The 27,208-nt window shown below is 40.3% G+C and overlaps 1 protein-coding gene across 2 annotated transcripts in view; it reads right to left on the bottom strand.

Moving 5' to 3' along the window:
• The window catches only part of LOC146000215 (uncharacterized), a 179,359-nt gene that overhangs the window by 52,470 nt on the left and 99,681 nt on the right, over positions 1-27,208 (bottom strand). For both annotated transcript variants that reach the window (XM_083137610.1, XM_083137611.1), the window contains exon 2: positions 21,538-21,636. In XM_083137610.1, coding sequence (XP_082993736.1) covers positions 21,538-21,636 — 99 coding nt within the window. The remainder of the gene's footprint in view (positions 1-21,537; positions 21,637-27,208) is intronic.

Genomic DNA, 27,208 nt, shown 5'->3' with positions numbered 1-27,208 from the left:
AGCTTTCTGGCTACAGTGCGATGCATGTATTACAAAGTAAATTGTCCATCTCTCTATTTCACCTAGCGAAAACTTCCAAGAATTGAAACAAAACTAAGAATAGTTGGACAACCTCTGCACCAGCACACGTAAAAATTCATTCCCTAGGAACACTTAAGATGCAAGAGAAAAACATAATGAAATTAGTCATGGACAATTTGCCGAATAATACTTGTGCATCTCACTCTACCGTTCCTAATCAACATATACTTCTACTTGTATAAAGTAACATGCAAAGACTATTATTCTAGTGTAGGATAATTTATGAATTCAAAATATATGCGTTACTCATAACGATCACAAATGTACATATTAAGTAGTAATAGACGAGTAATATATGAAAGAAAATGAATGAAAAGCAAGATTTGGAGGTAAAACATTGCCCTGGACCCTATTGCACTCAAATTTTGCCTCGTGTAGAAAGTTCCAAGCTCATGCTCCAAGCAAGATGTCAATTTTAAACTCGAGGCGGTCCGAATCATCCATGCGCGCGATATTCTGTGATAATTAACTTCCCCCTTCATTCCTTCCGCTTTCCGATTTTGTCACCAGGTGGCTGTCCTGTGCACTCCTCGACCTGCACGAATTATAGCTTGCCTACCCGAGACAAGTCATAAGCACAGGCTATATTTCTTCGTTTTCTTCCGTCCTGTTCCCACAGTTCATTTTTCTTGGTGTAATATCTCTCTGTCTTGGACAAAAAATAATTACGGACTAAAGAAACGGAAACTAATTATTGATTACACATTCCAGCGATATTATAGGGGTCCGGGAAACAACGTGCAAGGTCCGGAAATTATTTCCAATGGCCGAGGCTGCATTTCAGCGTAGTTACCGTGGCGGCCTGTAGGTGGCAGTGTACGCCTGTTTTCCTCCCTGCTGCAGTTAATAGTTTGTGTCCGGCTTGAAATGGCGACGACACCGAGAGCCTGGCGATATGAAGAAATCATGTTCCGTCTCCATGGCAACCGGAGCTTGCTGCACCCACACCCCATCCCCACCCCCCCTCGCTGCCAGACTCAAAGGGGTGCTGGGGGTGTGGCTAACTGTCGTGAGGCGAAAGATGGTGGACCGCCTGCGAAACAAAAGCTCCGTCGGATGAAGAGGTCGCCCATAATGAGCCGGCAAGCACAGTTTACTCGCCGAGATAGGTCCGTTCTTGTCTTTTTCGATCGTTAGGTTCTCTGCAAGAAATAAACGCCTTGGGTCTTCGCCCCCCTCTCTCCCCCCTCACTCTTCTTTCCATGTGATGCAGTACGAAATCTCAAATGGACAACGATCCAATGAACGTTCTGATGTGTCTCGATACACTCAAGTGTCAGAACAGTGGCGGATCCAGAAGTTACAGTGAGAAGAATGGTCCAAAAACTTACTTGAACGATCAGATGAGGAAGTGAATAAACGTAGAAAGCAAAAACTTTTCTCTCAAGGAGCCTTGGGTTCGATTCCCTTTTGAGGCATATTGCACAGTGGTTCGTCATAGTTTAAGTTTATAAAGAGAACGTATCCGAATTTATATTCTGTGTTGGTTACCATGACGACACAATTTTGTTATATGGGTACGAACATGGACGAAAAGTCTACACGAATATGTTAATATTATCGTGATGAGTTATGTGTAAGTTTACACTATTAAACCGATGTTGTTATGTTCAGTGATGTGTCGGATGACTTTTATTAAACGTCAATGAAGCATCAGATAATAACTTCTTTCTTGAGGCCTCGGAACGAATTCAACTAAGGTTTCTTCTAAATATTGGTCATACATACCTTTTAGAGTTTGTTGCTTAAGCCTAACCAAGAAATCTGTCACTGATTCGCCATTCTCTTGCAAGCATCTTCTAAATTTAAATCTTTCAACACGCTTATTGCTCTTTGGCTAATAGTGTGACAACTTATCTTTGAGCACTATAAATGGTGTCGTGTCGTTCCCCGAAGTTTAGACTTAATGTATGATAAATAAATAGTCATTAGCCACATCACTGAACATAACAATATCGGTTTAATAGTGTAAACTTACACATAACTCATCACGATATTATATTATCATATTACTTTTCGTCCATGTTCGTGCCCATATAACAAAATTGTGTCGTCATGGTAACCAACACAGAATATCAATTCGGTTACCTTCTCTTTATAAACTTAAACTATCAGTTCGGATGCAAATTTAAATTCTAGGCCCAGTCTCCATTAGTCTATCTGTGCATGAACCGTAAAACAAAGTCAATCAGCGTGGTGATGGACAGTTTGCCTCGTGTTATTTATGCATCCTACCCACTATATATTAAACACAAGAAGAAACGTGCATGCTGATGTGAAAATAGCTACTCTTGTTAGGGAACTGGGCCTGTTACGAGTACATATTTAAATACTAAGTTGCTTGAAATAATCTGATTATTCCTTTACTGGACACGAATTGAGCTTGTGCGGATACACAAACACCAAAAACGTGTTGTTATATCCAGCCAAATAACAGTTTTCCATTTAAAGAGTGCACTATAGCTCTGAAGGAAGTAACCCATTGGTAATCGATACTTTTCTTATAATACACTTCTGGTTTCGTGTCAACGCTGACATTCAGTTTTCCACTTAACAAGCATTTTTCCAGGATGCTATTGGCGACAATGCTTCTTGACGACTTGGACACATCGTTATCGTTTTGTTAAAATGACGGATTGAGGGGCTTGTACATTTTCGTGCAAGGGTAGCGACTTTCTGGGAGATAGAACTAGTGTCCCGTGTCGTTCCTGCATCGTTACATAGCTGCAACTATGGGAATGGATGAATGATGACGAAATTGATGACAGAACAAGCAAATTCATGAGTTACGCACTGGATTCGTGTAACTCTACGTGAATAACTAGAAGTTACGTTTTTTAGTAATATATGAACAGGTGCATGATATTTAGCACTACTTTTCAACACACATTTTTGTAGTTTTGTTTTTAACAATCAAATTTAGCAAAGTGCGATTAAAAACACAGTTTCCTTACACTAGATTGAAGTATGGTACTTTCAACTACAGTCCTTTACAATTAATCTCAATTGACTATGGGAAAAGATGTCTGAAATAGATATCACTACTTACGATACAGAAAGTTTAAGTTCATCTTCAATGCTACAATCAGGCAAAAGTGCCAAAAGAGCGATTCAAAACAAGAAAAACGCAAAATACGGAATTTAAAAAGATTATGAGACTCACCTAAAAGGGGAGAAATGCTGATTGAAAGCATTCTAAAAGTAATATTAGGCTAACATTTGACACATTTCTGATTCATAATGTACTCAAAGTTTCACACAATTAACTGTATGAACATAAGCAAAAGGCTTGCTCGTATGTGCGGAAAACTGTGAAAACACCTCTAGTGTTTCAAATTCCTTTCGCCGAAGCACGCTGCAGTTCGACGCCTCCCCCCCTCCTAACTCCCAAGAACGTTAGTGTCGAGGGATACGTGCTTTCTTCACGGTCACGCGGTCACTCGATTTGTCCCCGAGGAGGAAGATGTGGGAAGCTAGAGATGTCACCGTTTAATCACAAATTCTACGGGATCCTGTTCTAAAAGGACGTACCCTTCTATTTTATGTTAACAATCAGAGTACTTAACTTCAAGTATAATTCATGCAATTACAATAGTTGCATAATTTATTGGGGATTTTTTAAACGGAAATCTTAGACCTGTTTGAAGAAGACTTCGTGTCTAAGAGTGGAAGTTTAAATGTCTTCGTAGAGGATTCAGGGTAAGATTATGAATGTTTTTGTCAGCTCATGTACGCGTAGTACAGTGGGATGCAGAAGTATTACTATAACACCATTAAGCCTTGTTTACATGATGTGACAAACTAAATATGCTGACCAATGCAGTAATTTATTTTATTATAAAACATAAACTAAACGTAACGTTTCAACCTTCTAGCAAGGTCTTCTTCAGACTCTGCACCAAGTACAAATGTAACAAGATACAAAAACAGGACGATCTATATACACAAACATTACTCCCCTCCAGACTATTAGAAAGTTGCTCTGAAACATTCTAGCAGGTGGCTTTCCCTTGTCAAGGTTGAAACGTTATGTTTAGTTTATGTTTTATAATAAAATAAATTACTGCGTTGGTCAGCATATTTAGTTTTTCAAGTATTACTAATCAAATTGTACATCATATTTGTTTTCTTTACTTTACCCAGTAAATGAAGCAAGAATTGAAACAAAACAAGCTTTTGCTCTTAGTCATGGACAATTTGCCGAGCAATACTCGTGCATCCCACTCTGTCATATTTCATGAACTAGTAGCTGCAACGATATAGTAATCTCTCCATCCTTTCGCGCAAAATGAAATTCAATGGAAGTTAAGCATGAACCTTGATCTCGATTATACAAGCTACTTTGAACAACTTTCACAAATCTTGTGGCTCTACATCAACTCGAAGCTAATGGCCAAAATGCTTTTCGGAAGTTGTATTCTTCAGGCTATCACTTCAGATGGTGGTTATGTTGGTAACTCGGAAAGACAACAAGCTCATTGTTATTTTGGATTATGGTTGTTTGTTATCTGTTCGACAGTTGATGTAAGACGCAGTAATTAGTTTATAGTGTAGATGGCAGATCTGTTGCGTGAAAAGTCACAATGTTTCAATATAGTTTCGAACGAAACTTATTATAAAGAAGGAAGAAAATTGAGACAGGATTATTTATTAGTTCCTATTCTCTGCACACAAAGTGTTTAACTATTGAAATATAATCTTTTGCCATTCTTTTGTACAGTGAGATGCATAAATATTACCAGACAAACGGTTAATTCACTTTGTTTTGTGCAACACGAACTTCAAGAATTGAAATAAAACACCAGAGAAGCAATCGATAACCTTTAGTGATGGACAGTTTGCTGGAAAATTAATAGATCCAACTCGACACATCACTGGACTTCAGGTTTTGTACTAACTGCAAATATTTCATCCTTTCTTTATCGAACATCCTGACAATGTAGTCTGTCGTAACAAATGAATTCAGATTGTGACAGTGGGGACATCTGCACGAGGGATAATTACACGTTTAATTTCCATTCTCATTACGTGAGATATACAGTACATATACAGCTGACTGAAAGTTTTCATCTTAAAAAAAAAGGGATCTTTCAGACCGAAGCAAAAAGCGTCATAAGACAGTCTGTAGAAATGAATTCAATGCGCATGCGCTTTCGATCTGAAAGCTAATTATTGTTCAAAACTTTACGATTGATTATTGATTGTGCTTGGATTTAGTTTTCCATAAGTGGCTCGGAAACTGAACACTTGATAAATTCGTAGAATTTATTCATAAATAATCTGTACGTTCATAGAAGTGTGCAAGGGCCAGACGTTTTCTTGTATAACTGTTAAAATTTGAAGCACTTACTGGTCGCAATTATCTCGAAAACAAGTTTACAGAAAATTGCAAACTTTTACTTACTTTTCTCCCGTGATCTGTTGTTTGAAATTGCAAATTTCTGCATTTCGTTCCCGAAAAATAACTAACGAATTTGTCTGTTGAAATTTACAATCGTGTTGTTCAGTTTTCTGGACAGGGCAATCTTGTTACCAGCCTGTGAGGTTGCCACTAGTTCAAAGTAATGATTAAGACAGGAACTGAATGATCATTGTTCAATTCTGTTCAAAAGTTCTTATTTCGCAAAAGGCAACATCGACAGAAAAGAAGCGCACTGGAAGTGTACAACATTCGGAAAGTTAGATTATCTTTCAACGAACACAGTTTATTCGCTCACCTCCACAAATAAGAAGAAGAACGTTGAGTTAATCTTATCCTCAGTTCCAATGCAACAACTATCAAATCCGTAAGTTTTCGAGTGTGGGAAGTTTCTTCGCTGCAGGAATGGAAATGTCCCAAAATTTATATCGAATTCCTTCTTCCTTGGGCTGTTTTTTCGTTCAACAACTGTTGGCGAGGGATTTTCAGGGGGTTTAAAAGATATGTGTAAGGGATTGCAGGTCGGATGTCCCTAGGGAATATACCCCCTGCTTCATTTTTCTCTTCTCGGACACCATATTGAGTCCGGTCATTCAGTATCGTAGCCGCAGGCCTTGGTGGACCCGCATTATTATGGAACTCAGCCAGGGGGGAGAAGGGGGGGGGATTGGAAAGGGGGGCCCGTATTTACATAGCTCGCAAGCGGAAGCGGCCTTCTGGTTAGGGCACGGAGTTCTGTTCTGTGTAGGCGGAGGGTTCGGGGGGAGGGGGGGGCATTGGTCAGTTGGAGCGGCCAAGTTGATTAGTGGAGTGGCCCCGTTGGGAAAAAACGGGGGAGGGGGTGCAAGATGGAGGGAGGGGCCTTTCGTTCGAAACTGCATTGAAACATTGTGACTTTTCACGCAACAGAGCTGCCATCTATACTGGAAACTATTCTTTGGGGGTGATGGTCGTCGACTCGGTTGTGCATGTACCAAATGCGCTTCGTGAAAAGGTGGGCGTTGTGTTTCTGTGCACCTTTGAACTTAACAACGACAGTACGTGTGAGATGTGCTTCGGAGCGACTGTACTACTTCAAATAATATGATTAGCACTTCTAATATACAATAACTTCATCTTATTGGATATTTAAACCCAGTTTCCATTTTCTCGCGTTTTTACTCGACAATAAATGTCGCTTTGCTCTCTATACGTTAATTGCGATGACGAAAGTGAACAACCAACGCGATTAAATAACTGCAAATAACATTCAAGCCCACAATTAACCTCTGGCTTTGCTGCACATTACTATAGCACTGGTTCGCCACAATAACATGGCCTGAAGCCAAGAGTAAAGTGGGATCCATGAATATTATCGTGCAAATTTTCCATCACCATGTTCGTGCATTTTATTTGACCCAATAAGAGCTTCAAGGTTTATAAAAACCTCAAAACAAGCTGTTGACAACTTCTGCACCAGCATACATAAAAATCCATCGCTTAAAAACACATAGGATGTAAGAGAAAAATTAATGAAAATAGTCATGGACAATTTGCACGGTAATACGCATGGATTGCACTGTACATGATTGGAATCCTGCATAAACGTGTAGGGGACAGTATACACAGTAAGTCATTTTATATATTTATAACTTTGATTCCCAAAAATGACAATCGGGGCAAGGACGTATTTAGCCCCCCCCCAAAGACTTGCCAAGTATCAAAATTAAATAATATATATATATATATATATATATATATATATATATATATATATATTGCATTTGTGACGTAATTGATGGTTATATATATCCGCTGAACTTATTGAAAGGCAAGGATTTTGGCCCATATGGCTTTGAGGGGCAGTTCCGAAGATTTATGCACACTGCTACTTTTGATAATATGCATAAATTATTAATCAGCAACTTTTCCTTCGTCATTTGTGATAGTCAATTAAAAGTGATCACTGTACAATTATTTTGCCTATTACAATTCAATCTAACTCATTTTTGTTATTCAATAAATATTCAATTTTTTATCTATTTTACATTAATTTCCTTGCCAGGGCCGTTGTTTTTAACTACAAAGCTAGATAATGAATACAATACATGATGTTACATATCTAATATTTTACCATCTTTTTACCTATTTATGTAATAATAACAATCCAATATTAATTAATTTACATATGTAATAATTATAAATTTAATATAATTATTTATTATTATTGAGACACTTGGTCGGACCCTCCCGAAATATATTTCTAGATACGTGACTAAATCGGGGGGGGGGGGTCATTTCAAGGAGGGATGATTGCATTTAGCATTCTGGTTTTACCGATTTATTCACTACTTTTACTTGAAAACTGTAATTTCCTCAAAATTTCGAAAGGGGCTGTAGCCCATCAGCCCCCTCTGCGTACGCCAGTGCTCACAGTGGCAGTCGCACGAATCTCGTTCAACGTACACATTTTTACACAGCAAACGCACTGGAATAACACTTCAGTTTCGAATTGGATCTACGCATTAAGGAAATGTATCAGTCATCTAATAAGATATGTTTAATAAAAAAAAAGCATTCCACTAGAGCAAAAAGATGTGACATTCTTGCAACACTACCGCTAGCTTCGCGTTCTTATAAGAGATGCGTCTTGAAAATGTAAACAAGTTTCCATCCATAACGAAGACAATGAAACTGGAGAAATGTGCATCAAGACAACAAAATGAGAATTAAATGGAACATTTAGACCTGTATGATTTGCCAACGCTGATTGAGAAGCAGTGCAGAAAATGTAATCGTGTAAAAACTAAGAAAGCAATCATTATGAAGGCATTTAACACAATATTTTTAATTCGGGGACTCGACTTGCAAGTCAAACTGTGGTTATCTTCACTACGAAGTCATAGGTCGCGGATTTGAATCCTGGTCAAAGCATGTTTACGCCATCATCCATCTGTTTGTTCATTATTTATACTCATCTTCGCGGTTAATTCAAGAGACAGAAAGTGAAGTAAATTAAAAGAAATATGTCAAACTAAGCCGAAATACCTTCCACCGGGGATGTAACCCAGAAAATCTTTGTCAACAGTGAAGTTACTTGTAAGAGAGAGGAAAGATTAAAATGCACAGAAAAAAGTCAGCGCACCAAAAAAATGAAACTAGAAATGAGTGGTAAGGTGGATTAAACCAGTAATAAAGAAGTATAAACAACATGGAGAAGATGTGTAAAGGAATTAAGTGACAAATGGAAGGCAACTTGTGATACAATCTTACTTATTAGTTTCCTAAACATCGTGCAACTTGAATGATATGATAACATACACACAAACCGGCATGCTTGTTGTAAGTTCTCACTAGAAACGTATGTGTTTGTAATTCTGTTCGCCGGGTCTTCAACTACAAGTTAGTCATAAAACGTCATTGAACCAACACAGATATGGTGGCCAAATTCGTCTACGTTCGATCTCTGCATCGAAGTTCCCGGTTTGGGCATAGGCGTTCTTTCTGAGGGCATCTTCATCAATTTCATGTAATGATCCCTCATCTTTACCGATTAGGGAAAATGGAAGAAAAGCTAATTGAAATAACAAAGATATAAATACGGCGGTGACTGAAAAGTGAATATACAGAGGAATACGGAATCAATTCCGAAAAACGTCAAACTGCAAGTTTTAAAACATGTATTAAGTATGAACGTTGAAGGAGTCAAACTGCGAAATGTAAATTGTAACAATGAACTAACGGAGTAGGATTCGCAAATCTTCAAAACGAACTGCAAAGTAATCGAAAAATGAACTAAAAATGTAATTTTGGCATAGATACAGAAATAAAGATTTGGAAATTAATGATTAGAAAACATTCAAACAAGGCACAGTTGCATGCATAAGTGTTGCCTAACAAATTGTCCATCACCGTGTTTATTCTCTTTGTTTTACCAAATGAGAGTTTCAAGAATTGAAACAAAAGTCAAACAAACTGGTGAACCTCTACGCCAGTACACATAAAAATATAGTCAAAAGAAAATTCAATGAAAATAATCATGGACAATTTGCTGATACATATTTGTTCATCCAACTGTACAATGGAAGCTTTTCAAAGATTTGTTTTCAAAAATATATCCGGAAAGAAAATGTATAATCAGTTTTTTTAAAAAAAAAAGAAAAGGAAACTTTGTGAAAGGCAGATGTACAAAATGTTCTTTTACTTAATATAGAAATGAAAAATTGCGGAAAACAGCAAGGAAGATTGGAATGTAGACAGAGATGCGCGTGGGTTAAATGCAAAGAAAAGCGTGTTAAGGAGTTATAATGATGAGAAATGATAAGTGATATACAAAAGTGATGTATAAATGAAATGTTCTTTGTACCAAGGTGGTGTATTGAATAGAAATATATGAACCATGCGTGTACAAGGGAAGAAACCGTAACATCGTTTTCATGTGTAAAGAAAAGACTTGCCGGACGGAACGAAACAAAATCGGTGGCATTCCCCTCACGTTTTACGCGAAGGAGAGGAAAAGATAAAAGCTTGTAATTAAAAGGGCGAATCCGCGGGGATCAATAGAAAAGAATTGGAGCTGCTCGCTACTCACGGAAACCAGCGCCTTCCAAAAGCATCACGTGACGTCGGTGGCCAGCAACCAAGGACATTGGCGATGAGCGTGGACAACAACAATGAATGAACTCCACGAGATAAAAAGACTTCAATCAGGCAGTCCAAGGAAGAAGACGGCGTGGATTTCCAGCCTCGTCGCTAGAGGCCACCACTGGTCTTCCTCTCGCGACAAGGTGCATCGCTCAACTAACCCTCCGGCAACGGCGTGCATATATTTTTATCGCCGTCGGGGTGGTCAGTCCGAGTGTCGCAGTGGACGTTGCGTTTGGTTTGGCCAATGTGTACGCTTTTTCATAAGGGCTGTCTCCAAGACTCGTGGCTAGCACGGAACATGTATGCATTCTGCTCACAAGTCTCGTATGCATCAGTGTTTATTTACGAGGCCGCACGTCCGGCATGGACAGAGCGGTCAGCATGCACCAACATGGCCTCACTCCATAGCTTATTGATTTCTCAATTCCGGCCGCTAGATGGCAGGAACTGTTCGGAATCGCGCGTCTTTATTCTAATGCAACCAGACCTTCTTTTCTATTAATATCTGTGCGCGTCTTTAATTACGAGTTATACTTCGTGCCCAGAGATGCAGTAGGGAGATTTTGTAACGTTTCACCAAAGACATTGTAAAGAAACTAGACTCAGTTCTTGTCTACTCGTAATGCAGATAAAACTATTACTTCGTGAAGTACGAACAACTTTTTAAAATAATTATTTATATTCTAGTCTTTGAAGTGAAATATCCAAACGGGCTAAGGTTTCGATTTGTGGTTGAAACTGTGTTGTTAGTCAATGGAAACTCCATTGTCGCTTTGTGCCGCACATAGCTGCTTCAGTAAATGTTAATGTCATACAGCTCCCTCAAAATCATTGTATGTAGGCCTTGTCTGTTTTCTGCATTACAGTAATGCAAATAAATATTGAGCAACTTGTAGTTCATACAACCTTAGCCATGATGTCACTCCTTGCTTTCGTTTTGGCGGTTGTGTATCTGCCCCACCCTTAAGATAACTCGCGACTAATAACAGGCTGTCCCCAGAATTAAGGGACAGTTAGCAGTTGAAACCCTTTTAAGCGCTCAAATGTGAACGCACAACATAGTTTTCATTTACTCTCTCTTCTCCAGCTTGTCTTTTGTTTCCAAGAACTTGTGCGTTGCTCACCTCCAGTTCCATAATTGGCAATTATCGTCGAGGGCTTCCTCCACTTGGCAGAGCCATTTTCTCCCATGATTCCTTGCTCATAACTCGAAAGAGGCAGTTGAACCGTGACCAATAATGGGAACGTTACACGATTTCTCCCCATTTCACGGCTGTTGTAACTCAACTCGACTGTGTCGCATTACAAGGAGGACAGGTCTGCTCTTGATGTCAACACCACGCGCAGAAGTAAAGTCATTTATTAACAAGAAAGTGCATGAAACGCGTAGCCTCAAACCTGAACTATGATACTAATAAGTTTCCAACAATACTTATACACTTAATGGCTATTAGGAACTACTAATGTTTTATAGTGTATGTTGTGTTTGTTATTCCTTGCTGTTTTAACACAAAAGTGACACAGACTAAGAACTGGAAAAGGTTACGTTTGGCTAAAAAAAAAAAAAAAAAATACAATGAAAACGTTAATGTATCAATACAGTACAAATCAACATTGTGCAGAGATTAAAGTTACGAAATTGTTGTTCGCACTCTTCAAGCTTAAAACGTTCTTTTGTGTTCGGTAATGTTGCACATTGGAGTATGTTTGTAAATACGAAACATTGCATCATGAATATTGAAAACATTCTGGACATTTTATAGATATTAATAACAGCTGTGAATATTAAGGTCGGTTCGCAGCACAGATGCCTACACGATTTGTTGAAGTGGACGAAATGTTTAAAAACGCCTTTCCTACCATTTCATCGATAATTGCAATTTTTCTCGCTTACCCGAATTCTTTAAAAAGTGCTCGATCACAGAAAATCCATCTCTATTGGTGTGCGAGCGCAAGGGGATAAAATTTCGTTAAACTGCGGTTTTCGCCGCGCGATTACAACGCCATTTGCATTCCAACGCTTTAGCTCTTTGGCATGAAAAGAGGCGATTGATAAATTGATGCCTTTTGTACTCTTCGTGATTTAGTGAGAGTCGGTTTCGGGGCGATTGGAGGGAGAGGGGAGTCGTGGGGCGAAATTCGAATAGTAATCCGGTTAAACTCCCCCTTTTGTGTCACTTCTGGGGTAAAAAGCTCAGGGGAAAGATTGACTTGGCTACTTTGAGGGTTTTACCGCGGTTTTAAAAAAGGTTTCAGGTATTTTAAACTCGCAGCCTCATAACAGGATAAAAGCGTTAGTAATGGCTGAGGAAAAATATAAAAAACAATGAATGACAGCTGTGCAGCGTGCATTTCATGACTCGCTAAGTATGTCTTATTCCATATTTGTATATGCAAGACTATTACCTCCAGCTACACACAACAAGCAAATGTTTTTAAGTTACTGCGTTATTCATTATTCACGTTGATTACCTTTTGATTATTGGCTTTCAACGTGTAATTGTAAGCAAATTAGTACATTGTGGGCAATTATTGAATGAGAGTGTTAAAATTATGGTTAATCTTTCTTGGAATAAGGAACAGCGTGATTAATCTTTGCACTTTTATATATCATAAACAGAGACTTAACGTCACCACTCGCCAATTCACTGTCCGTTATTGACTCACTTGTATGTATACGCCCGTCAAGCCCCAGGACAAATATCTGTATGGGCAATTCAGTGGTGTCGGGGTTGGCTTGTTGTGCACTATTCCGATATAAAAAATGTTACAACTGAAAACACGGAAATCTCGTAGAGAATTATTACTTTACGTATCAGTTGCTTTCCTTCATTATATTTAGAACTTACATTTTTCGTGTTAGCATTACATGTGGATTTCGATATAACTGTTTCAGGCGTATTCATTTTTATTTGAAAAAGAAATGAGTAGGTGTAGAATGATTTTCATTCTTTTCACAGAGATTTGACGTGTCAGTATATTATAATAGCCACTTTACCACCTTAGTTATGAGTTACAATGCTAAAAATATAAATTAATAATAGAAAAAACACTGCATATATTCTAAGAGGGGACAACATTACAAATGTAGATCTTAGGCGACAAGTAAAATAACGCTGTTATACATTCCGATTTAGTCGGGACAGTCCTTTGTTTTTAATATCTGGCCCAATTTATTTCTTCACATTCAGGCACGTTGTTCTTTTTCGTTATAAGAATCACTGCCAATGTGTATAATTAAATCGATTGTAAATGCAATTAGTTTGTTCACGAGCGGAAGAGAAATATGCTCAGCTAAATGTCTAAAAAATAATTTAAACTCCCTTTTTTGACTTCCTTTCTTTACTTGTCTAAATACTTTAGAAATACCATATTTCACCGCAAAATGTCACCGATTTTATGCCAATTTTGCGCCCCCCTCATAAAAAAAGGTGGGGGTGCGACCATTACGTGCAGCGTTTTTAAAAGGAATTGTGTCTGTATTATCGGCAATGAAAAATCATTTAATACTAAAGAGTGGATATTGTAGTTCGTGGATATTGTCTTAAAACAAGCTTGAAACATATTGCATAAAGGGAGTGGAATAGCGACATGCAGACGATTTCCTAGTGACGGGGGGTGGGCGATTGCCCGGTCTGAAGTATCGTAGCATTCGTAAAGAACAACAGTGGAAAAATACAATGCCAGTTTCTTTGTGTCTCAAGACAGTTCTACGACAGGCGAGCGGAACATTGAAGCCCAGGGCCGTAGCGAGTGGTAGAGCGGCATTCAAAGTTTTTCTAAATACCAAAATTTCAGAACGTGGTGGAGAAATTTACGCTTGGCTTTGTCCCAAAGTAGCAATACTACTAGTTTTAAAGATGTTTTTCAGACACTAAGACATAAATGAAACATTGTTAAATATGCTACACTTCTTTTTTCTTCAGAAATGCAAACAACGAATCTTCAAATATAAACTACATTTCCTTACTAAATTTTGTTTCGTTTCCTCATTTCAAATTTTGAGGGATGTAAATATCACAATGATTGGTACAAGAGGAATAGCTATATCGAAGGACATACAATGTCGGTGCTTGGTTGTCTGGTGGCTCGCCAAAGCACAAGCCTGCCTAAGGCGCCAAAATATATATCTACTGGGCTGTAGAAGTCTAGCTATAATTCGCCCAAGGACTAAACAGAGATAGGATGAGTAGCTTCCATCAGCTCACTCAGTATACAAGGAAGAAACTGGGAGTTCCATTTCCGGTTCCGGTCGCCGATATCTCCCACAATTCCCAGCGCGCGAAAGGGGGAGCCCCGTAGCAATGCAAATACAATTTGAATACATCTTAAAGGTCAAGAGTTTGGGGCAAAAGGAAAGGGCGGGGGGGGGGTCCTTTAACCAAACAATGAAAACATAAGCAGGACCTTTTGCAACCTTCTTCACATTCTGTTCTCCTAATGCATTGCAAGGCGGACTTGATAAAACACTACTTTCCCTCCCCCTTCCATTCCTGCACCCACAATGCAACGCGAGGAAGCAAAGAAGAGGAAAAAGAGGTATTTTTACTGAATTTCAATAGACTCTTTTCCCAAAAGACCCCGAAGGGGGAGAAACAGAAACGTTCTCTTTTCGTCGGGAGTGGAAACACTATACGAACCTACTGACGAGGAAAAACTGCGTGCAGTGTTTCCAGTGCATGCATTTTTTCACTACGTACAGTAAGTTTTTTAAAAAGCTGAAAACGAACGAACAATCAATTTAATGGTTATTGTCGCTTCAAAAGCGACAAATTTAAATTTAAATTGAACTATGCTCTCTTTTTCCGAAGTGTAAATTAGTAATTTTTTTCATTTGCAGAAGCGGTCTGGAAAGCAACTGAAGCATGTACTACAACGATGGGTAAGTTGTATTTTTCTTCTCTATTGTTATAATTTTCTGTTTTACCAAATATTAACTCGTTATTCCCAGATGGCAGATGCAGGCAATTTCTTGAGGAACGGACTCTATTTGAGGACAAGATTAAGTATTTTCACAGCCACCTCGGTGGCCGAATGTTCGGGTTCGAGTCCGGCCAAATGGTTGCCCCTTCAATTTCATCACTACTCAATCTCATCGTCGCGATGAGCCTGAGAGACAGAGAAGCGACGCAAAATAAGAAAAGTACAAAAAATCTCATATCTAGGCATGAATGTCAGTTCCGTCGATGTTTGTAGTACTGCATATTGTTTATATACAACCATATGAATACGTAAACTTCCAATTTGGCAATTCCAGATGTCATTCCGCTGCTATTCCATGCAATTCTGTATTTCACGAGAGTCAAAGTACTACGGCATATTGACAGTGGCGCAAACTATTCAAAAAATATTGGATGGGCTGAACTCCGAGATTCATTTTATAATTTTCTGCTATAATATATGTCATAAGTTGTCCGAAGATTTGTCCTATATTTCTTTTTTGTTCATTGGCCATAAAATATAGGCTTTTTCATTTAAAAACTATTTCAGGCCATTTCTGATAGGAATACATGAATTTTTATACGAGTAGTTGTTATATCTTATTTAGAAGGTAACTCCTTTTTGAGTACCTAATCCGGGAAAATTATGAAAAATCTGTCGATGTTCTTCAATTTTAATGTTTTTTTTTTAATTTTAAGGTGTATTTTTGCCTGAGGGTTTTTAATGGCTAACTATGCTCACCCTTTTTTAGTGACGATGTGACGACGGATAGTGTAAATGATATAGGACGCAGTAAGTAATTAAGTTGTGTGTTCCTTAATGATGAAACATTTTGTGGGGACTTTATTTCTAAAATACAATAACAGGCAAATTATTGGGGGGATCGAGCCCCACAGACTCATATAAGTTGGCACCACTGCATATTGACAGAGTTTTAGAGCGCATAAAATTCCGAAATCAGCTAGGACTCGATTACATTTTGGTAACTTTTGAAGCTCGTGACGTTGCAACACTGGCGAGCGGTCAGCGAATTCTGTGGGCCGAACTAATTCCTCGCCTTTGGTACGCGTATCCCATATACTCCAGAAGGTCCCTGGACTTTGACATGGAAAATACACTCAAGAATCGATCTCCAAGTTCTTCCAGCCATGTTTGCATACACGTCCCTTCCCGTGACCCCCACCCCCTTTCCCCTCCGGCTGCTTCCCCTGCTCCCGTGACGTCATCGCTGACCATCCGTTATCTCTGCAAAGCAGCCGCATCAAGACGTGTTGAAGTGGAAACCCGAAGACCGAGAGGCAATCTGCTGGCGGAGGCCATATTCATTTCACACCTCACAAAACACTACAAAGGCACGGGAGTTTCATAAATCTCGTCTTCCCTGAAAAATGGAATCTGGATGAAGAAGGGCGAGGTCAATGTTCCGATCGGTTTTATAGTTCTTTCCGCAGGTCTCTTGTGTTGTGGCTGAAGCGAACGCGGTGTGGTGTCAGTTTAAAAACATTCGCGTTAGCACGTCATCTCTCTCTCTTATACTTCACTCTCGTTCTCAACACACTCGCTAAGTTACAATATTCTGTGCTAAAAATGTGTAATCGTCTGTGATCAGTCCTGGCTAAATATCTCTGTAATCAATATGGCTGGCTGAACAACTCGTGGCCAGAAATTTTACACAAAATATGCAATGCAGGTATAATAAAACTTGTTAGGTTAGGTTTGTCATTCTATTTAACATCGTAGTAAAATAGTTTGATAATTTCGACAATGTATCGTTTCCATTCACAGAGGCGAAATTTATAGAGATGGAACCGTACAGGTTAGTCAACCAATATTGCCATGACGTCACATGGAGGATCTTGGCTTTCTGAAGAAAATTGTATAATTTAACAGTTTTATGCTATTAATTTTGCATATATCCGTATAACTTACACTAAATAGTTGTCTGGCCTCGTGCAAATTTCTGAAGACTCGCCATTCACACGAAAATTCCCAAACACAAAAAAAGTGTACGCATTGTGACCTATCTTGTCACCTTGTCGAAGCGTTGTTTTCATCTTAGACGTTGGCGGCGCCACTGAGCGACCTCTTTGATTGTAGTGCACAATCCTAACAATCTGCGGTTTTCTTATGATACGATGACTTCGATTCTCAGTCACAGAAAATGGGAGACAAAAAAGGAATGAAAATAGTGTTATCTGTGCATTCCTCTCTACTGGTTATTCTCTTTGTAAACGCAAAAACACGTTTTTCTTTTACGACCATTGTCTGTTCTACTAGAGGTTCCAATTCCACGGTGATAATGGTTTTAATTCTTTGGCATTTCGGGAATGTTATTCTTTGGGATTTCGGGAATATTGCAATGTTGTATGTTTGTTTGTAATTGGGAGAGTTTGGAAATGGACTAAATTAGACAACCATTGCTGATTTTGCGTGCATTCATTTTAATGATAGATTTGTCTGTGATATATCGATGGTAGATTCACGGTGAATATCCGATTGATATCTTCTCAGTGGACTTGCACATCCATGCTGCACATGACCAGTGCATGAAATTCGATTCTTCACGCTTTGGCTTCTGCGACCAAGAATTCCAAACACTTTTCCTACTCCACTTTTCCTGTTGTCGCGAAATTCCCCATGCGTAAACTTCACCCTCTCTTCCAAACGGCCCCCCATTTTTTTTTTAAAAAAAAATGGGGGGAGTCGTATATCCTCCCTTCCTCCGTGTTGACTCCAATAAGGGCCGCGAGATGGCAGTGTCAATCCGGTCGCTCCACCATCGACGATGAATGGATGTTTGGCGGAGGCCGGACACGTGTTGCCGAACCCTATAACCCCCGTGTCGCGAGTCGCCATGTTGCGATGATGGCCCAGCTATTACCCTGATATATGACGAGGCTCCGTCGCCCGGGGAGGGGGACACATGTCCCCAAGTACTGATTGAGGCGGCGCGGAACTTGTGTCAACTGTTCTCTTCTTTTTTACGTTATAGGGAAACAACTCGCAAAACTTTACATTTCTCCTGTCCCAAAAAATTCGCCAACACTCCATTGTCCGACGTCGCAGTTTCTCGAGAGTTCAACAACATTCAGAAAGCTCATTCTGATTTTCAAACAACTGACGAACGTTACCGTGTAACTTCTTACCTAAAATTTATTCTAGACCGATACAGTGTCAGCCCCTCTCCAATAAAAAAGTACATATTTTTTCTCCACTAAAATGTGGGATGTCCTATACAATTCAGAAACGTTATAAGATGACGCTGAAAGAGATAGTTCAGGTGTAAATTCATGTAGAAAGAACTGTGACATCCAGTGCTTTTTTTTCAGGGAAGAAAGGTTCTGGACACTTTTAAGTTGGTTTGTTTTGTGTTCGTCTATAAGAATATCCAAAACATTGTGGTTTGTTCACAAATTATCACTTATGAAAATATGCCGGTACGGCGTACCGTTGCGTACATAAAAAAGCACTGGTGATATCATTCCTAACCTGGCAGAGGTCATTCACTATCACTGGTTGACTCATCTGTATGTTCCCACCTTGGACTCATGTGTAACCGGAATGACGTGTTTATGACTGCAGCTGAAGCGAAATGAACATGGCGATGGATACATTGGAGACCCTTATCCCAGAAGTTTGCGTGGAATTTGGCCGCTAAAGATAAGTGCAAGATGTCCACTCCTGGGAACCAGGTGAGGCTCTCTCCTTTATCCTCCTACTGCACATTCCCTAAAAGCCTCTCTGCCTTTTCTCTCTTTATCTCTTCTCTTCTGAAAAATTACGTAGTGATTGCACAAGCCAGAAAGAAGGTTTAAGTAGAACTGGAGTTGGCGGAGGGGGATAAACTTTTTTTTCCCTTTTTTCCCCGCCGAGAACTTTTCCAATTGATTTCCGAACTGCACGCCCCTGGATCCGTTAGGGGAGAGGGAGGAGGGGGTGGTCAGGCACTTCCTGTCCTCTCCCCCTTCCCCTTCATGCAATCTGTACGATTCTCCGAGAGGAAGAAGAGGTTGCTGAAGAATTGAGAGAAAGAGGGTGTGGGGAAAACTAGATTTGAATAGACCATCATCCTCTTTCAGAAAGTCTTTTATCCCAATCTTGGCCATTACGTTCGAGATGCGGCCATGTGAGTGGAGACATCTTCAATATTGCACCACATGGCACAGAACCAACACGTAGGGACCACTTACTCCGCTCCCAGTACTGACCAGTGACGTCAACTCACGATTACGCATCGATGTTCCAACGTTACTCTAGTTGGTTAAGTGAAACATCAGTTAAGTGGCGCCGCCACAGTCAAAATTCCAAAAGTACTCCATGAAGTCGACATGGCAGGTCTCAATAATTTATACTGCCCAGGACAAACGATTTATTTTGTGATTTGCGACTACAGAGGCTGGACCAACTGATGACGTAATCTGGATATGTGTTGAATTTGGGCATGGAAACTGGTAGCGAAATCGATGCATTAATGATGAACTAGGTAGATATTTAACAAATGCCACAACTGAATGTCTAAAATCGCATGCAGAAAAGCTGTTTTCCTGCTAACAGTAGCCTTCTTCGTCATAAGGAATAAACTTTTTATTTTGTCGGCTGAAAACTTAACATTTTTATGCTGTCATTGCATATGTGTTTCGATACAACTATTGCTTGTGTATTCATCCGTTTAACGTTTGCATATTGCAACACTGTTGTTCCAGTATTTGATAAGTTCACGCAGGCATTGTACAGTGGGATCCATGAGTATTATCTTGCAAATTGTCCATCACCATGTTCGTGCACATTATTTGACCCAATAAGAGCTTCAAGAATTAAAAGAAAACTCAAAACAAGATGTTGATAACTTCTGCACCAGAATACATAAAACACCATCGCTTAAAAACACATAGGATGTAAAAAAAAATTTAATGAAAATAGTCATGTACAATTTGCACGGTAATACTCATGGATCCCACTGAACGTCATACTACCCACGACTGAGCAAATATTGCACTTCTACTCCTTAGTGATTGGCCTAGGTTGAATTGGCGGTAATTATATTCGTGAACAAAGTTTTAAGTTACATTTACTGAAATATGTGTAATGTAGTTTTGTTTACATTCTAAATATAATATCTTAATAAGAGTAAATTACTTTGATGCATCGTGTAATATGGGTTAGGATATATGAATTTGCAAGTGAGCTATTGGTAATTTGTACATTTTTCACTTAGGAATCGATCACATTCGTACAGCTATAAGAAAACTTGTTATGCAAGGTATTCGTGTAAGATGTCGGCACAGATATAGTGTTGCATGAGAAGATGCAAACTATTATATACTAAAATATAATGTGAAGTCGATAAGTTGCCGCATCGATCTTGTCATCGAAGGTTCCAGTTTTGAGTCTCGGATCTAATCGTTATTTATCTTCATAGTTGCGACGTATAAACAGAGTAAAAAAGGGGAAATACAAATACGAAATTCATAGTGAAACAGTAGTTGGCAATCAAGGCTGAGAAAATACGTGTGTTTAAATTTTGATGGTGATGTGATCGTTTGGTCCTGACCAGAGTTGCATATATTAGCTTACGTATATAGAACGGGAGTGCATAAATACTATTACTAAGTCTACAAGTATTGAACCAACATCGGATTGATTGAAATGAAGACACAAAATAAACGGGTGGAGAGAACAGACAAGCTGAAAATGTCTGACTTCTCCTGAAGGGTAGTCCACCCACTCAACGCGTTGTGGGTTGCATAACATTCGTTTAAGAGTCTTTCAAAACTGCATCTCCTTTCTGGCTTTTTAGACTGGAGCCTGCCCGCTATTTCTTTTCTGTCTTGTAGCTCCACGGATGTCTTCACGATGACGGATCAACACCGAAATTTTGGAGTTCCAGTTGGTGATTGAACCTGGGACCGTTTGCCGCAAAGGCAAGGGAGATACCTTTAGATATCCGGAAAGTCTGAAAGATTGATTGATGTGGTGTAGTTTACTTCGCTTTTCTGTCACTTTTGGCTAATCGCTAAGATGAGGATGAGTGATGATGATGAAGGTACACTAACAAGAACATATTGAAATTAATATGGTACATAATATACAGACACACATAAGTTCTCGAAGATCTCTTGAAAACAAAAGAATGACTAATAAAAATCGAACATTACAACTTGTGGATTGGAAATTACACATATCGCCACCTACTGTTGGTTGGGCGGTTGGGTCTACCAGAGTACACGCCGGACTGTATTTTGCTGACTAGCGAGGCTCTGGCGTCTGGACTCGCAGCCAGTATAATTCTCTGTAGGGCTCCTGTTGTGTCTTCCGCATATGTTTGTGACAGTCCCTTCATTCATCTCATCACCATGCATTCTCAACTTCGCGATTAGCAAAAGTGGCAGAAAAGCAAAGTAAAACAAACAATCAAAATCCCGAATCCGACATACACCCACCCCTGCTTTTGGGTAGAGGCGTTCACTTACCTTGGGTGATTCCCAGCCTTGCTTGAAGCATGGACTTCCTCTCGTCATCTGTCGACTCCGTCCGCCATGAACTCTCCCCTTCGCTTGGCCAGCATTTGTCTGCAAAGACAGAGGAAAAAACATTATGCACTACTACTTCCTTCAGGGTTGGCAGCGACATATTTCTTTCATTGGAAACGATAATTGAAATTTAATGTGAGTTATGCCTACCGTATGATGCTTTTTGGCGCAAACGTTTGTTTCGTAGTTTGCCGGTTGTTCTTGATTACGACATCCAATTCGGCACGTTGTTCCTCTGTGTCAGGCTTTTATTCTTTTGTTGTATGATGGATGGGATTGAAAGGGAACCGCGATTGGAATGAGAAAACTTGACGGAATTGGAACCAGGCTCGCGATTAGAATTAGAGAACAGGATAGGATTGGGACGAGTCGTGCTATTGGAAGTCGAGAACAGGACGAGATTGGAACGAGACTCGCGTTTGGAATCCTATTAAAGGACTAGAATCCTATAACAGGACAGGATTGGAACGAGACTTGCGGTTGGAATCTTATAACAGGACAGGATTGGAACAAGGCTCGCGGTTAGAATCCTATAACAGGACAGGATTGGAACGAGACTCGCGATTGGAATCCTACAAGAGGACAGGATTGGAACGAGACTCGCGTTTGGAATCCTATAAGAGAACAGGGTTGGAACGAGACTCGCGATTGGAAACCTATAAGAGGACAGGATTAGAACGAGACTCGCGATTGGAATCATATAACAGGACAGGATTGGAACGAGACTCGCGATTGGAATCCTATAACAGGACAGGATTGGGACGAGACTCGCGATTGGAATCATATAAGAGGACAGGATTGAAACGAGACTCGCGATTAAAATCCTATAACAGGACAGGATTGGAACGAGACTCGCGATTGGAATCCGATAAGAGGACAGGATTGAAACGAGACTCGCTATTGGAATCCTATAAGAAGACAGGATTGGAACGAGACTCGCTATTGGAATCCTATAAGAGGACAGGATTGGAACGAGACTCGCTATTGGAATCATATAAGAGGACAGGATTGGAACGAGACTCGCGTTTGGAATCCTATAAGAAGACAGGATTGGAACGAGACTCGAGATTGGAATCCTATAAGATGACAGGATTGGAACGAAACTCGCGATTGGAATCCTATAACAGGACAGGGTTGGAACGAGACTCGCGATTGGAAGTGTAGAAAGGGACTGGATTGGAAGTCACAGGACTGGATTGGAACGAGACCCGCGATTGGAAGTAGAGAACAGGATATGATTGGAACGAGACTAGCGATTGAAAGGCGATAACGTGAAGGGATTGGAACGAGACTCGGGGATTGAAACAAGTCAGAACGGAGGCGGAGAACGAGAATGGTAGCAAGCATTTTTAGTATGAGACGAAGATGCGATTGTGCTTAATTACAACAGCTCTGGGTGGCGTGTCACAGCCGCGGCAGCATCTGCAGCTGACGATCCCTCGTTATTAGCAACGCACAGTTCCCGCATGAGCAGCGCCACTGTCTTGCTCGATCTCCCGACGGAACGCAATCAATACCATTATGGCCTTCCTTGGCCATTACGCGAAGCGACGGAAACCCTAAGTGTTGGCCACCGAGCAGGAAGACGCGTTAGATGCTGCAAAAATAAAGGCAGCCGCCAAGTGGGCGGTAACTGTAACGTTACTTGCGTTTCCTCTTAATTTTACTGTTACCTCTCCTGTTTTCGTTTGAGAGATGCACATAATAATACCAATAAACAGCCAAGAAGAGTAAGTATCTGCCAGGAACGGGAAGATATTGATTGCAACTTGTGGTAACGAAGCCATATTATCAGATGTTTAACTACCAAGCTTGCGTTTGGTGTAATAACACAGGAGGGAGGGATAATATGACAAACTTGCATCTTGTCCTTTGAGAACACGTTTAGCTATGTTTTAAACAGCATTAGTTCTAAATAAGATTTGTGGTATTTGTATTACAGCCAGTTGTATTACAGTTACATCAGGGTGGCACCTAAAGATCAACCGTTCTAATGTTTGGTACAGAACAAGAAAGATAGTCAACTTCCTACATTGTACATAAATCTTACTTGTGAACAGGTACGTTGCCTAGAGCCACCTGGTGGTAGGATTCAATCGTATTGCGTTTTCATTGACAACTGCATTCCACAGTGAGCTCGTACGAAATGACAGGTTCTGCGCACAATAGCAAGATGTAGCTACTTACTCCGAATATTCATTTTAATGTTGCTGGATGCATCCAGGTATCGATGACGTTATTGTGGCGGTAAATAAACACTTTTTTTCTTTTTCAGTATATGCCCTAAAGTATTGTAAATAATCGTCGTGCATTGACAAAAGATTCCCCTCTATGCGTTACTCGGATGCTTGTGAGTGAATTTCTTACGTCTGATTGAACCTAAGAAAAGTTCGTGTCCACTAACAGAGGGCAGCACCGCTCGCCAGAGCCATCTTAAAGAGCAGGCCTGTTCTTTTTTCCCCCAAACCACTGCATATGCAATCAACCAAGGTCCTTTGCGGCTGTCTTCAGGAAGACGGAAGCCACTACGAGGCCCCGAAGACACATCCCATTCCATTTTAGGTTTGCAAGCTTTTAAAGTTCTTCCTTTTATCCGGGAAGACGAAGGAGGAAGAAGGAAAAGAGGGAAGGAAAAGGGAAAATGGAGAAAATAGGCTCGTCTTTCCCTCCAAAAAAAGGGTGGGGAGGGGAGGAAAAGGAGGTCAGTGGCCACTCACCTCTTCCTGCTTCCACCGAGCAGACGCTACCCACTTTGAATAAGGAGGGGGTGGAAGAGGATCCATAAAGAAGTCTTTTGAAGATGGCCACAATTCAATTCCACTGTAAGTAAATTGACCGCCCGCCCATAGCCTGTGACGTCACAATGTGCCGGCCGGCGTCATTTGCTTTGACATGCACTCAGGACCTGGAATGGCGTAAAAGGGAGCGGGATAATGGACAAGAGTGACCGCTAAAGGAGAACAGTGGGAGGGAGAGGAAAGTCAGAATCAGTCGGAAATGCAATAAAGGCGGATGCAATAAGAAAATGTGATAGAAAAATAAAATTGAAGCGCGTAGAAGAATTGAATAGAAGATAGCATTAAACAGCTCCCCTCACCGAGTAGACGTAAAAATAGAATACGGATAAAAGTAGGCACAAGATAAAGAGAATAAGAAGTACAGATATAAACTAGAGTTAGGTGACAAAAATATATGTACATAATCCAAGAGAACTCGATGATACCATGAATTATAATGGAAAGATAACTCGAGATTCTTGATAATGGAAAAATATCCACATTTCGAACACACTAACAGATGGCAGTTTGATCAAATAAACTTTCCATGATTACGCAACACTTATATTCAGTTATGCCTTGAAATTGAATTGGTATAATTTTGTTTCGAACTACAAATTGATTTTACATTCAATAACATGGTTAAAAGGAATATATTAGTTTGCTGACTGTTAATAAGGCTAGGCGTATGAACCGGTTCCATAATCAGTAGAACAACGTAGTAGTTTCAAACCAATCGGTAGATGGCTCTAGTCAACGTCTTTTACAGATTCGCACATTAGATTGTGAGTATAAGATCCTTGTTTACTCTTGACGATTAAACTAAAATAGCAAATAAGAAATGAGAACGCTGAAGGACCTTTGAGAAAAGAGATGACTTGCTAAATGAAACAGGCCTAAAAATGTCTGTACTATACGTTTAATTGAGCATTTGATTACGTACATCGTCGGTGTATCTTCCTAAATTACACTGCTCTCCATAAATTAAGCAACAAATGGTGATCATCCAATAGAATCAAACACAAGGCCGGAGGGTGTACATATTTTATTTGTAACGAAAGTGACCGTTGTCTGACACTAATAAGGGATATGATCCCTAACGCATTCGTTGCTTTCTTTCAGCGTGCCCACCACTCTTCTTCTCTTGTCTCCAACTGTTTTCTCTTTTACCTCACATTTTCTTGTTGTTGCTTAATTTCTGGAGGGCAGTGTATATTAAAAAGTCGTCACACAGTATAGTTGCAATCCACACAACGGAAAAGCATTGTTGTCGTAAACGTATGAAGTCCCATTGTGAGATGTCTCGAAAATGGAATAATAACACGCGATAGTCCAATTATGTGTAGTTTTCTTAATTATTTGCGTTTTCTTCTCCATAGTAAAACCGCTCAATGAAGAAAGGAAGGAAGACCTCGTAGTATTGTGTGACAGTTTTATTTCCGTTAAGATTCTTGTAAGTTAATGGTTTATTTCAAGCCAAAATCTGGTCGTTCGAATACGCAACATTCAATCGCCATATTGAACTCTTTTATAGTTTCAGAAAATCACGCCAGGGCGCGTCCCGCATGCAAGCACGCGCGAATTTTGTCAGTTAACTCATTTCGTATGGATTCCAGCCAACCAACCAGCGGCCTGGTGCCTTGCCAAACAGCACTCCTTTCGATACACTGTGCCTCGCAAATAATAAAGGAGGAAAGAATATCAAAAGCTTATCCCTCCCTTTTTTTTGTGCGTGTGCTGATGTCCCCGCAATAAGCATGAGAGCAGAGATTGGGCAGGTGGTAAGTCGTGTGGAGGTAATTGTAATCTTGCCCGGCAGAGGGGACTGGTTTCGCCCCACCAATCTCTTGACGGTTACGTGCCCCCTCCCTCGATGCCGACTTAACCCCTTTTATTCTGAATATTCTATACATATTCCATTCTAAACTGTTCTTTATACTATTTCCTTGCCCTGCCTTCAACTTCTTGCTGAGTGGGGCTCCCTCCTTTTTTTGTGCGGGACCCAGTCAATTCCTTTACCCGCACGGGTCCCGCACGCACAAATGTGTTTAGGAAACATCATACATATTCCAGTCCGGGTGCCCCTTTTGTGCCCCGGTCGGAAGCCTCATTCTTAACCCCATCTCCCGAGGTCAGAAACCCCTTCGTTTTTTTTGTACTTCTTTTTTTCGTTCTCCGTTACGGTCCCTCCCTCCCCTTTCTGCAAAAATCCAATGCCACGCTCCTATTGGGTATACGGCCAGAATTCGAAAAGGAAATCAAATATAAAACGAACCCGTTCGCTTTCTGTGCCCGCTCTCGGCTACCTCCCTCCCCCCCCCCCCTCCCGTAGCGACACGGGTGTGGGGTGCTGCCAGAGCTCGTGCCACAGCGCCGGGCGCCATATTGGCAAAACGAGAAGGAAGGGGGGGGAGGAGGAATAGAATCGTTCGATGATTAGAACGAGGCTGAAGATGAGGAGATGGAGTGAAACGTAAAAGAAACAACAGAAGCTAGAGAAAAGGGGAGGTATTTGTAACATTATGACAGCGCCTGTAAAAAAAGATGGGAGGGAATGAACGCGGAAAGAAACAAAAATGAGACGACTTATGGGAAGGCTGCTTTTGCGCCATCTCCGTCCGCCTGGTCAAGCCCCTGGATGTTGCCGACGGCGCATTTGCATCTACCAGCGCTACATTCCCGCTCGCTCATGGTTTCCATGGATACGTCCCTTTATTGATGGCGTCCGGGTTTTTGTCCAATAGACACTACCGAGGAAGGGTGCAAAGGATCTGACCGCCACGGGAAAGCGGATTAGGGCGTCTCCAACGGGCCGAAAGAAGAGTTGAAGGAAG

This window comes from Lepisma saccharinum, chromosome 16 (genome assembly GCF_977018435.1).
Source record: "Lepisma saccharinum chromosome 16, izLepSacc3.1, whole genome shotgun sequence".
NCBI lineage: Eukaryota > Metazoa > Arthropoda > Insecta > Zygentoma > Lepismatidae > Lepisma > Lepisma saccharinum.
This window is presented reverse-complemented; position numbering and strand designations above follow the sequence as displayed.